This window comes from Electrona antarctica (assembly GCF_951216825.1).
Source record: "Electrona antarctica genome assembly, chromosome: 3".
Taxonomy (NCBI): domain Eukaryota; kingdom Metazoa; phylum Chordata; class Actinopteri; order Myctophiformes; family Myctophidae; genus Electrona; species Electrona antarctica.
The window spans coordinates 13,486,244-13,499,384 of NC_136808.1; the positions used below are offsets into that span (position 1 = coordinate 13,486,244).

Here is a 13,141-nt window from a genome sequence, read left to right on the forward strand (position 1 = left end):
TCATGTTTCTATGTCAGTCGTTCTCAAACATTTTCATGTCAAGGACCTCCAGAAATATATTTATTTGGCTACCGACCCCTGTCTGAAAATATGTTGTTCCAGGGACCTCACCCAGAAGCAAAGATTTGAGTTAAAAAAGAATATATATTCCAAAGTTTGTGCCACATTTTCAAAAATAGCAGCTCTACAAGCTCATTGCCACGCTATGAGCTTGTAGATCTGCTATTTTTCAATAGCTAAAGTATAACATAATGCTTAAAACACCAAAAGGGGTTCCCGACCTGAATCCCAAACATTGCATAAAACGGAATAAATAAAAGTACACAAATATCATTTTTACACATCGCCTGTCAAAGACGTATATTTACGTCATATCAAATCCAACGCTTCCCCGCCGAAGACGTATATTTACATCTTGGTTTATGATAGATCGCGGTCGTAATGCGACATACATTAGCATTGGGTTGCTATAGCTAGAGGTAAACAGGCCCATTTGTTTCAATTTTTACACTCTCAGAGTTACACACCCGTACGGGGCCATCTGGAATTGGAACCCAACCAAGGACACTTTGTACAATAGCAGCAACCTAAATTAATATCATTGGTAACACCAGGAAGTCCAAAATGGCGTAGAGTATGTGTGCATAAAGCCTATTGACAATACAATGATGTATAAGTAAGTAAGTGAAAATAGAACACAAACAGACAGATATCAATGACAAGTTGACAACACAGGCATTATGTTAGTCCAGCTGTGACTGAGATGCCTTTTCATGAACCAACGTCAAACTGAGACAGTTTAAGAGGAAAGTAAAGCACACCTGCAATGAGTCCGACCTCACAGTTGGGCTCTTCATAGGCACAGGTCATCAAGGTTCCCACGGTGTCGTTTACGACAGCAACCACATCCAGATCAAACTCCTAAAGATACAAAGTCACACTGCAGTCAGCATTACAGTACTCTTGAGTATCACGCAGTATTAACCGTTTGACCGCCAGGATTAATTAATCTATTTATCGCGCAATGCCAAGGTTTTATCGCACATAAAATTGTGAGAAAACGAGGGAACAAACTCCCGTCCTCCTCTGGTGTATATCCTACCTCTCTCCTCTTGATGGCCTCTCTCAGGAGTCCTACCACGTCTTCTCCCTCACAGTCTGTCGCCTTGAAGCCCTTAGTCCATGTCACCAGGATACCCTAAACACACAAAAGGTTTAAATAGCACACGAAACCGGTTAACGTCGGCAAGGATGAGTTTTTTTTTAGCAGGAATTGTGGGGACAGATATGTAGAGTGGATATGTTGAAAAATAAAAACACGAGTGATTGACACTTCATTGCGTCATTGGAGCATAGAAAAAGGTTGAGGTGCATGGGTTCAACACACGTGTCAGGAGTCAGTGTGTATAACCTCATGCTGGCTTCCATTGAAAATGACTTGCAGCCTGCTGTATGAATGCAGCATAAAGGTCCTTTCAAACGGGCAGCGATTGATTGATTGAAATCTTTATTTGAATAAGCAAATTTAAAACAATATAAACAGAAACGACAGAATAAGTACAAAATAATAAAAAAGCTAATTCAAAAGGAGTGAGAAGAAGCATAGCTTATTGCTCCCACCCCCTTTCCATCATTACTAAATATCATTAATCATATACATAATCATACATAAACACACAAACACCCCCCCCCCCCCCCACACACACACACACCTAGTGAAAACCTACACCTTCTTCATCCCTGTAGCTCATTAAAATCATGTCTTTGAGATTAAGTTTAAACATTTTCATGTTTTAACTCCACCGTAAAACCATTCCATAACCTCACGCCAGAATTTGAAATGCAAAAACTTTTTCTGGTTGTACGCCTAAATTGAACTTTAAAGTTGTGATTTGATTTTCCCCTTAAATTATAATCCCCCTCCTGGTCTCTAAACAGCGATGAATGCAGACGTTGTCGCCTGGATCAAAGACAGGTCTGCTCCAGCTCTGCTCAAGAGGGGCGCGACAACGCAAGCGAAAAAAAACCAAAGAATCCAGGTCTGGTGAGTCGCGGGGCGTGTGCACGAAACAAGCACGTGCGTGACAATTTCACGGGACCGCGCCCAGGTAAATACGCTTGCCCCTCGAGTCCTCGACTGCAGGAAAAAAAAACGCAGTTCTCATTGAAAATGAACTATAGGCGTGTTAAATCACTGGCCGTTTGAAAGGACCTTAAGGCTGAACTGTAATAGCCTGGCTAATAAGCCAGACTCAAATCACACGTCGTGTGGTATTTGAGTCTGGAGATGCTGTGTATGGATCTTGTTTCCCGGGGGGTGGGTTTCAAACATTTTCTCTTTGACGCAATTGGTCAGAGCTACTGTCAGTCAAAGGTCTCAAGCATTGAACGTCACTGTACCAAAGCCCGCCCATATTGCATACCGTGTCCCGATTGGCCACACCAGTTCTCTGGTGTAGGAAATGGGCGTACAATTGAGCCTCTCCAGACCGTAATCCGCCGGCAGGCACATTTTTTTTTGCCAACGGCTGATTCGGTCTGGCTTATTAGCCAGGCTAGAACTGTAATGCTGCGTTCACACGGGCAGATATACAACGATACAGACTACCATTTATTTTTAGCGGAAGCCTGCGACGTGAAGCTACAAAGCAAATCCGACGTTAAAATATAAAGATACACATACTGTTGAACTGGCTTCAACTTCAGATACAAAGCGACAAATATGCTGTGAATCTTTGTATCTTGGCATCTGGCCGGGTGAACGCAGCATAAGTCTTATTATGTTGTATTACTTAGGCCATAATCCTGACACAGTTGTGTCAGGGCTTCACACACACACAGTATTGGATATTTTATCTGACAAGAAGCAGCGAGAATATATCAGATAGGAAGTGAGCACTTGCTGTCAGATATACTGATATATAGGACACAGAGGCGTTGTGTACACAGTATACTCACAGCATCCAGGCTGGTCTGTCGGCAGGGGAAGGAGAAAGTAAAACCAAGAGGAAGACGAGCACTCTTCATCCCCATGTAGTCCAAGAAGTCACTGATACACTGGACTATGTGGTCAAACAACTAAGAGCAAAAACAAACAAACAAAGGTTGTAAGATTGCAAAATTGCAGCGTGACACAGCTCCGTTTATTTAAATTGTATATGAATATCTTATTCTTGATTGTTTTGTTTCTCAGATTAACACTTTGGCCATGTAAACCTATGACAATAAAGCCCCTTTAGAGTTGAGAGAGAGAGAGAGAGAGAGAGAGAGAGAGAGAGAGAGAGAGAGAGAGAGAGCAGAAAGAGTGAGAGTGTGAGTGTGAGTGAGAGAGAAATGTGATAATTCTGTACAAGGAAATATTTCTTCTTCCCCTCTACCAGCAAGATTTCCCAGCTGATAAAGGGAATTGAATTACCAAGCTTTTTAGTAACAAATGTGGAACTAGTGTTCATGTGATAATGGAGTTTAAATGGATCTGTTGGGGCTACAAGGCAAACCTAAGATAAACCTTAGCAGGAATGTCTTGCTACATTATCCCATACTGTACTGTATGTCACAAGAGACAGAAACGGACGGAAGGTCACAGAGGGGACGAGAGGACTAAAGGTGATCAGACGGATCAGCCTCGGCCAGGCCACGGGGGGGTTAAGTTCAAATCTATCTTTTAACCACTTAAACACATGCTAATACACCGCATCAGTAAGTTTACAAATGTCAAATCGTCACATCAAAATATCTCTGCTGTCGGGAAGAAACCACCTAACTCCAAAATGTTCATTTTTCAGGAAATGAAAAATATTTTTTTTTCTGGAAATGAAGAAAACCTTGTATTTAAAAAAAAAAAAGCAATACTGCCACCTCAAAGTTGGTGTTGTGACTTTATATACAGTGATAGTCAATGACTTGCATGAGAGGGGGAGAGGTGGTGGAGTTAGCTGTTTTAGCAGACAGTTTGAGGGTCCAATGGAGTTCAGAGGTTTTGTCCGAAGCGCTTTTTACTACTTTTCATTGGTTCAATATACTGTATGTTTTTGTATTTCTTTCTTTCTTTCTTACAAATCTCTCTTTTTTTGCACAGACAATAAAAACATGAAGTGATAAGTGATGAAAAAGAGGTCTGTCTATTTACAAAATAAAAACAAAAGGTTCAATATTTATTTTAACCAACACACAGACACACACAGTAAAGGGTGTTCAATAGCACTGATTTATGCAAAAACAAAATCTAAACCTCAAAAATGGAGTTAGGTGGTTTCCTCCCGACAGCAACGATATACAGCATCAGCAAATTTACAAACATCAAAACGTCAAATCAAAAATATACTTTCTGTTCACTCAATTTCCGTCTCAAAATGTGGTCTCATATCTCACCTCCTCTCCTGTTCCTTGCATCACTTCCATAGGAATGGCGTAGATCTTGTTGTGCATCTCCACTGTTCTTCTCTTCCCAGAGCGGATCTTCACCAACAGAACTCTGAAGTTGGTCCCGCCAAGATCCAGCGCCAGGAAGTCACCGTTCTCTGGAAACGCACACACATACAACACAAGCGAGGACTATAAGCACAGAGCACACATCAACACATCGGTCCGAAGATCCCGGCACTGGTTACCTGCTGTCACTTCTAGAATAGATTTTAAGATCATTTTAAATTTGTATGAAACACTTGCACCAAAATACATGTCAGTCACGATCAAAGGGCATGAACCTATAGTAGGCCGCTGAGATCCTCTGGCACTGAATGTTTGATGGCATTTTGAAAGCACAGCTCAAGTCCTACTTTTTCCACCCTTTCTTTTGGCTGAGTTTTTATTAGGGATGCACGATTAATCAGTAGCATAATCGGAATCGGCCATAAAAATGTCATATCGGTAATCGTGCAACCCTAGTTTTTATTTCTCTGTTGCTATCCATGTACTCACTGTTTTTCTGATTTCACTGCAATTTTACGCTATTATTGATTTTTGCTTGTATTTTAATGTTGTTTACTTAACTTAAGTTTTTGCTTTTCTTTATTTGTTCTGTAAAGCACTTTGCGCTGCATTTTTATGTCATGAAAGGTGCTCTATAAAAAAAAGTGTATTTGTATTATTATTACTATTATTATTACAATTATTATTATTACCATTATTATTATTATTATTATTATTATTAATGGTAAGAGACATGGAACTTTTAGTTTGTATGCCCCCACACTCTGGAACTCCCTGCCAGTCAATCTGAGAATGGCTGAATCAGTAGATGTTTTAAACGTAAAAGTTATCACAATGATTAATCTGACATTGGGGTTTCTTTTCTGTTCTCTGCACATTTGAGTGCATCTTTATGTTCTTGTTTTTGGACAAAAGATTGTACATGTCACATGTCCCTAGATTTAACCGCAGGGGTTGGGGTGGCTGACAATATTGTTCATCACAGGGAGATGAAACATAATGTATCTGTAACCTGATTGGCTTATGCCCATAATCACCTGATGAGAGCTGCTAATCTGATGGGGAGTGGTCTGAGTCTCTCTCTCTCTCTCTCTCTCTCTCTCTCTCTCTCTCTCTCTCTCTCTCTCTTGCAAACTATAAGCAGCATACTTAGGGTGAGTCACTACTTTCACTATGAACAGGCCAAGTCGTTGGAGTGGTGTGCACCGCTCAAAAACAGTATTTATTTAGCGAATGCAAAGTCCTTAAGCCAAGCGGTTGCCTCCTGGTCTGCTGTATGGAGGGTGACTAATCCTCCAAGGGGACGTTGAACCACCCTAGGCACCGTGCGTGCATGTCTGCACCCCAGGCAGGTTCAGGTGGGGGCGGCAGTGGGCTCAGGGGTAGAGTTGCCGGTTGGAAACTGGAAGGTTCCCACTTCGATCCCGGGCTCCCCCAGAGTTAGTGTTGACGTGTCCTTGAGCAAGACTCTGAACCCCTAATTGCTCCCGATGAGCAGGTTGGTGCCTTGCATGGTTTCCTCCGCCATTGGTGTATGAATGTGTGTGTGAATGGGTGAATGTAATCTACGTAAAGTGCCTTGGATAAAGGCGCTATATAAATGCACCATTTACCAGACAGGGGTTCTGTTTGTTTTTTTTGGCTTTCACCTTTATTTTATATTTTTTATGGAGGGACAGACAGTAGGCTGACAGGAAATGGGGAGAGAGATGGAGGGTGACATGCAGTAAAGGCCGTCGGGATCGGGAGTTGAACCTGCGACACACTGCCAGACTGGATTATCAGCCAAGGTGCCTGGACCGCTGAGCCACGGCCCAGGCCAGGGGTTCTGTTTTCACTGGTGGGATACACTGCACACATGATAAAATCCTCAAAGTTAGCTTACCGGTATCCATTTTGTACACTCTCCGAGTTGAATTAACACATGGTTTTACTGCATGCCTCTGACACCACCCCTAGTTATATTCCTAGCTATTGTTTCCTTATGGTCTTCCAGTGTGTGTGTGTGTGTGTGTGTGTGTGTGTGTGTGTGTGTGTGTGTGTGTGTGTGTGTGTGTGTAATGTATTTATGTATAAGTAATATGCATGTCACCTGAGCCATCTGGCGTCATTCGTACGTAGGTTGGCAACATCTTTACAGTCGCAATGTCCTGAGTGTCCTTAGACAGGCCATTCTGGATCTCTGTTCTCATACGCTTCTTTACCTAAAGAAGAAATATAGCATCTTCTGGTTATTACACACTCACACAACATACAGACACAAAAGCACACACTCCGTCTGTCTCTCTGTATTGCTGTGTGTGCGTGCGTGCACGCACGTGTGTCTTTGTTCCCTCACCTCCAGCAGCTTATCGACGGATAGTCGGAACTCCAACAGCGTCTCGGTGATTTGCCGTGATTGGTCAGAGAGTCGGTAGGCCACGGCCGTCACCATGGCGGCGCCCTTGCTACTGCCGCTCTCCGACAGGAGGAATCTGACGTCTGAGTCCGGGACCAGACGACGCACGACTTTATGGAGACGACGAGCATATCTAAAAAGAGAAAAGAGAGAGATTTAAAGACTACTAGTCCACTTTCCTAGTTACTTTCTAACAACTTTTAATAGCTGAACGGTTAGCGAGCCCGCCTAGGACTCCGGACATTCCAGGTACGATTCCAGCTCTCAGCAACGTGTCTCAGCAACGTGTCGAGGTGTCCATGAGCAAGACACATAGGGGCGACTGTGGCTCAGGAGGTAGAGCAGGTCGTCCAATAATCCATGGGTCGGCGGTTCGAATCCCGGCTCCTCCTGTCTACATGTCGAAGTGTCCTTGGGCAAGACACTGAACCTTGCATGGCTTCCGCCGCAATCGGTGTATGAATGGGTGAATGTAATGCACAATCTATGTAAAGCGCCTTGGATAAAGGCGCTATATAAATGCACCATTTACCATTTATTTACCACCCTAACTGCTCCCCATCTCCACACTCCTCTGAAGGCAGGACCCGCCGTGGGATTGTAATACATTATATAAAATAAATGTCTTTTCCATTTAAAGTTTTTAGTTTACTATCCCATTTATTCAATGCTAGGGTTAGGGTCCTAAGTAAGCCATGCTGAGCCATGAGGTCCATATAGGGCAGGAAGGAGCCTATCTCCTGTTTCTGTAGCGTGAGGCAGCTTTATGTACAAGTACACCCCCTAGATATGACACTAGTACAGTATGTCACAGGGACTTACCCCAATGCTGAGGGTCAAGCAGGGAGGCACTGGGTCCCATTTTTCCCCAAGCCTTTGGTATGACCCGGCTGGGGATCGAACCCCGACCTCCCAGTCCTAGGGCAGACATTCTAACCACAAGGCCACTGAGCTAGGTTTAGGGGTCCTGGGAGGGTGTAGACTACAGCCAGGAGAGTGTAACACTCACTGAGTTTTGTGTCTTATATTTGGAATTGCAACTCACTGTGGGTGCATCTTGTAGAGTGATCCATCGATGCCCACAGTAGTTCGGAGCCTCCCTGGTCCTTTATTGTCCTTCAGCCTCATCAGGATGGCACCCAGGGTGGCACCTATCAGGTTGGCAGAGCGGCAAGACACAACAGCACACACCTGGAACAGGAGGAGAGGAGAGACAAGTCTAAAACGTAATAATTACATGACTTACATGAGCTTAACCCATTTTGGCCTGATGTCGAAATTTAAAAAAATGTCTTCTAAATCCTGACAGTTTTCTGAAAAAACCCATGTTTCTATGTCAGTGGTTCTCAAACATATTCATGTCAAGGACTCCAAATATATATGACATTGGCCGCCGACCCCCATCTGAAAACATGTTGTTTCAGGGACCCTCCCAGTAGCAAAGATTTGAGTTAGAAACCCGCTCTGAAAGAATATATATTCAGATTTTTCACACTTGGTGCCGCGCTATAAGCTTGTAGATCTGCTATTTTTCAACAGCTAAAGTACAACATATGCTTAAAAACACCAAAAGGGTTCCCGCCCAGTATGGGTTAATGTTGCTTCAAATGGTTAAAAACATGACATGCTTAGTGTTTTACATCCATCATTACAACGATGTTGGATGACACTCAACATCTACTTGTGTTTCTCTCTCACCAAATGTGTAAAGTGTCATGAGGCAACTTGATTTGCCACAAAATTAACATTGAATTGAAATGAATCGATGCATACATGTTGCACGGCTACGCAGTCGTCAGCCGAGGGCTCTACGCCAAGGTTCATCAGAATCTCTTTGGTCCTAGCCAAGCCCTCTTTACTCCTAATGGACAGAGGGAGAGAGAAAGAGACAGAGATGGAGTGATGGAGGCAAAATGCTAGTATACACATTGCGTGAAAAGGTCTCAGACAGACAGACAGACAGATCTCCATATACAGTATGGGTGTAAGAGACAGTTACAAGAGGATGAACTTACTTCTCTATGGCTGAGACATGCTTGGTCTCAATCTTCCCTTTGGTGAGCAGCTCCGGCGTGATCCTTCCCTCGAACAACATGCCCTCTTTAGCCATTTTGACCAGGATGAGGCGAACCAGCTCTCCCATGTACATGCCACTGACCATCTTCTCAAAACTACAACAGACAAAGTGAGAGAGAGAGAGAGAGAGAGAGAGAGAGAGAAAGCCTCAGAAACCTTTGAGTGTATCATCCATGGTGAGATTTCCATTAGTAGTTATAGTTAATTTAGGCTTTGTCCTTTGGTTGTTAAGTATTATAGTACAAGTAAGACGCGTAAACGCGGGAAGCGAACAAAGCTGTTGTGGCAGTCTGACACACACACACACACACACACACACACACACACACACACACACACACACACACACACACACACACACACACACACACACACACACACACACACACACACACACACACACACACACACACACACACACACACACACACACACACACACACACACACACACACACAGTTCCAATTACAGTTGCCCTCTGGTGGCGGGCGGGTGGTGTTACAGCGTGACACACACACAGACAGACAGACAGACACACAGACAGTTTTGGCCAGCTTCTATAGTTAGTGCTCACTTCGTTCGCAATAACCTTATAGTAAGATTTGAGCAAACCATGTCTATCTCTGCTGAGGATATATACCATTTTCCTTTTCCTTGCACTGAGAAGACAGACAGACAGACAGACAGACAGACAGACAGACAGACAGACAGACAGACAGACAGACAGACAGACAGACAGACAGACAGACAGACAGACAGACAGACAGACAGACAGACAGACAGACAGACAGACAGACAGACAGACAGACAGACAGACAGACAGACAGACAGACAGTTAGTTTTGGCCAGCTTCTATAGTTAGTGCTCACTTCGTTCGCAATAACCTTATAGTAACATTTGAGCAAACCGTGTCTATCTCTGCTGAGGATATATACCATTTTCCTTTTCCTTGCACTGAGAAGACAGACAGACAGACAGACAGACAGACAGACAGACAGACAGACAGACAGACAGATGTATATTACATACAGTTGTTTTCCTGGGTTGAGCGATCCCCGGTCTATCTCTCTGTCGTACTCTGTCCTGAGGTCTTCCAGCCTGCCGTCGTCTCCGAACGCCCCCCACTCTGTGTTCACACACATCCTGCCCTCGTCCCCCTCCACTTGGTGTATGTGACGGAGCTCCTCCATGTAGCACGCATTGGTACCCGTACCTGTAGAAAGAAAGAAAGAAAGAAAGAAAGAAAGAAAGAAAGAAAGAAAGAAAGAAAGAAAGAAAGAAATTAATAATGCGTATTTTCATAATTCATGCGTAGCTAGCCATGTAGCGGTATATGGTAGATCGATTAAAATCAATTCAAACTGGTGACAATTTAAATCGCGATTAAATCACAATTTGTATCGTGACGCAAAAATCATGGACTTTAGTATCGTGATTTGATTCGTGAGTTGAGTGAATCGTTATGTCTTATGTGCCTAGTAGTAGTAAAAATATAATGTATTTACTGTCTGCAGGCTAGTGTCATTTCCCTGCCTGCAGTAATGCATGGTAGGTATGCTTGCTGGGCAGTGGTGGAAAGTAACTAAGGGGCAATCCAGACGAGGACGATTTCGGTGTTTCTCGGGCAAGTAATTAGCCGATCTGCCCTTTTTGTCACACGGAGACGGCGTTTTGGGGGACTTTAACGGCTAATTTTGAAACTACCTTCCAGAGTGGGAAAGTTTGGAGACGCGACTTTCACGTCTCCGTGTGTACAGCGAATGCCGCCTAATTTGCTGAAACGGTGATGTCATAGTCCCCTCGCCCCCTCCAAACTAACCAGTGTTAATGGTTTATTTCACCATAACCACTTACATATAAGTATCACAGCTATTTTATATTTGCACATAATGTCTATAAATCTCTTCTCCAAAAATAGCCGATCTGCAGCCCGCACGCACGCAAACAATTGAGCAGGCATGCACGAGAGAGGAGTTGTGTGTGAGGAGCTGATCACAGATAGAGGGAAAGTGTTATATTTGGCCTATTATTTATGCTATATATTATTGACCGCGTCTGTGTCAGTCTCACAGTCACAAAGAGAGAGCGAGAGAGAGAGAGAGAGAGAGATGCTGCGTGTTAAAAAATAGGCAATGATTAGCACTGTGCTGCCAGCAGGTGGAAGGAATCAAGCAATTATCTGACATTCAGAGGTGTTGCGCACCAGCGAATATATATATTTCAATCTCCAAAGTCAAACTCATAAATTCACAATGTACCATGCCGCTCCTCGTTGTGAGCTGTGTATGATGATCTGACCGAGAGAAGGGGCGCGCACGCTCTCTCTCTCTCTCTCTCTCTCTCTCACACTCTCTCTCCCTCTCTCTCTCACACTTACTTTGTGCTTGCTGCTGTTTTCAGAAGAATTAATCCAAGGTTTGTCATATATTATGGTTTAGTAGGCATACACTTTAGCTGGTCAGTCAGTGTGTGCAGACTCAGAGAGAGAAGCAGCACTGCTCTGCTCATTAAATTGATATGACCTAGATATGTCATATGCGCATCTGATCAAGATAATTAGTTATTTGGCAACACCTGTGTGAAATACCAACGCTTTCATATAGCCTACTTTTAGAAGCTTTTTATTTTTTTTGATGGCCATCTACAGGCCAGCCATGTGTACTGCATCTTTATCTTGAAAACGGAGCAGTTTACCGGTCTCGAGTGGACGTCGTACATAATTAACATAACCGCAATGTAGACGCAGTAAAGGTTTATATCGTTCACAAAACTTAGGCGGGGAACAGCCCGCGACGTCCTCGTGAAGGCAGCCCCTAAGTACAATTCCTTTTTTTTTAATTGCTTTTACTTCTACTCCACCACATCAGAGGCAAATAATATTATACTTTTACTCCACTACTTTAGTTAATAGTTACTTTGTACATTATGATTATTATTACAAAACATGTATTTCCCACTTCAACCCTATATACATTTCTGCCATTTGAAAATAGAAGATCTACAAGCTCACAATGCATCACGAAGCGACACATTGTGCGTTTGTAGACCTGCGACACATTGTGAGTTTGTAGATGTGCTATTTTCTAAATATTTGTATTTAGAAAAAAGATGCCTCTTTTCTCATTTTAGTTTAGTTTTACTGAATTCAAAAGTCCTTTTCTATCATGTTTCCTTTGCTTAGTTCTTTTGAACTACATTGAATTGCCTTGTTATTGCCACATATCATAAGGTTATTCATTTATATTCATTTAAATCAATGCATTTCCAATGAGAGTCACATGGTTTGACACAACATTTGTGTTGTATGAGGGGGAGGGGCGCAGTCGAAACACAGCCGAAAGCCATACAACAGCTTGTAGTCCAAAATGTGGACTACAAACCATGTGACTTCCATTGGAAATGCATTGGGGCGGCCATGACACTCACAACATTCATACAACAAGCATGCATCAATGTTTTAAAGGTCTGAGGGAGGCCATAGTATGTATGCTGGGTGAGAACAGATACTGAAAGTGGATGTACAGGAAGTAGCGCCCAAGGAAGTTACGTTGATGCTGTGTAGATCCGTTTGCATTCCCAGGGCAGGAGACTTAGTGATTGGTCAAAAAAGTCCTATAGACAATTTCAGCTATAACTTTCTTTAAGGTCTTATAATCACTTAAATACTTGTGGAATGAGATGTCTTGGTTGCTCATAGAGTAAGCATGACTGGTATGTTCAAGTACCTACCGATGATGATGCCGACTTCACAGCGCTGGTCATCGAAGCCACAGGTCATCATGGTTCCCACTGTGTCGTTCACTACTGCCATGATATCAGCCTCGTAGTCCTACAGGACACACGTGTACATGTAAACACACAAGCCCCACAAAGTCAAACACATACAAATATGACATTTCTAATTCTGTTCACAAAATAGCCTCTGTAGTCTACTCTGTACCCAGGCTTTTATTTTCGTTCGTATTCGCCTCAAAAATGAAAAGCCGGAGGAAACCGATTGGAAAATCTGGCATAGGAAGTGGGAGTCAACTCCAAATTTGGTGAGGTCAGTGTTCTCAGCTGTTTTCTACGGGGACGGGAGGCGGGCACTCAGATCGGTGAACCAATAGGATCCACCGCTTTTTTGGTCACACAGGCTGGGATAGGCTACATCCAAAATAACTGTCACAGATGCCTCTTTTCTCATTTTAGTTTAGTTTTACTGAATTCAAAAGTCCTTTTCTATCATGTTTCCTT

General features: G+C 43.1%; 1 protein-coding gene across 1 annotated transcript in view; it reads right to left on the minus strand.

Moving 5' to 3' along the window:
• The window catches only part of LOC306920779 (hexokinase-1-like), a 43,987-nt gene that overhangs the window by 8,184 nt on the left and 22,662 nt on the right, over positions 1 to 13,141 (minus strand). Inside the window, exons 6-16 of the mRNA XM_079497656.1 lie at positions 12,635 to 12,734; positions 9,935 to 10,118; positions 8,845 to 9,000; positions 8,603 to 8,690; positions 7,875 to 8,020; positions 6,770 to 6,962; positions 6,524 to 6,635; positions 4,372 to 4,520; positions 2,959 to 3,078; positions 1,103 to 1,198; positions 822 to 921 (exon numbers count right to left, since the gene is read on the minus strand). Of these exons, the coding sequence (XP_079353782.1) occupies positions 822 to 921; positions 1,103 to 1,198; positions 2,959 to 3,078; positions 4,372 to 4,520; positions 6,524 to 6,635; positions 6,770 to 6,962; positions 7,875 to 8,020; positions 8,603 to 8,690; positions 8,845 to 9,000; positions 9,935 to 10,118; positions 12,635 to 12,734 (1,444 nt within the window). The remainder of the gene's footprint in view (positions 1 to 821; positions 922 to 1,102; positions 1,199 to 2,958; positions 3,079 to 4,371; positions 4,521 to 6,523; positions 6,636 to 6,769; positions 6,963 to 7,874; positions 8,021 to 8,602; positions 8,691 to 8,844; positions 9,001 to 9,934; positions 10,119 to 12,634; positions 12,735 to 13,141) is intronic.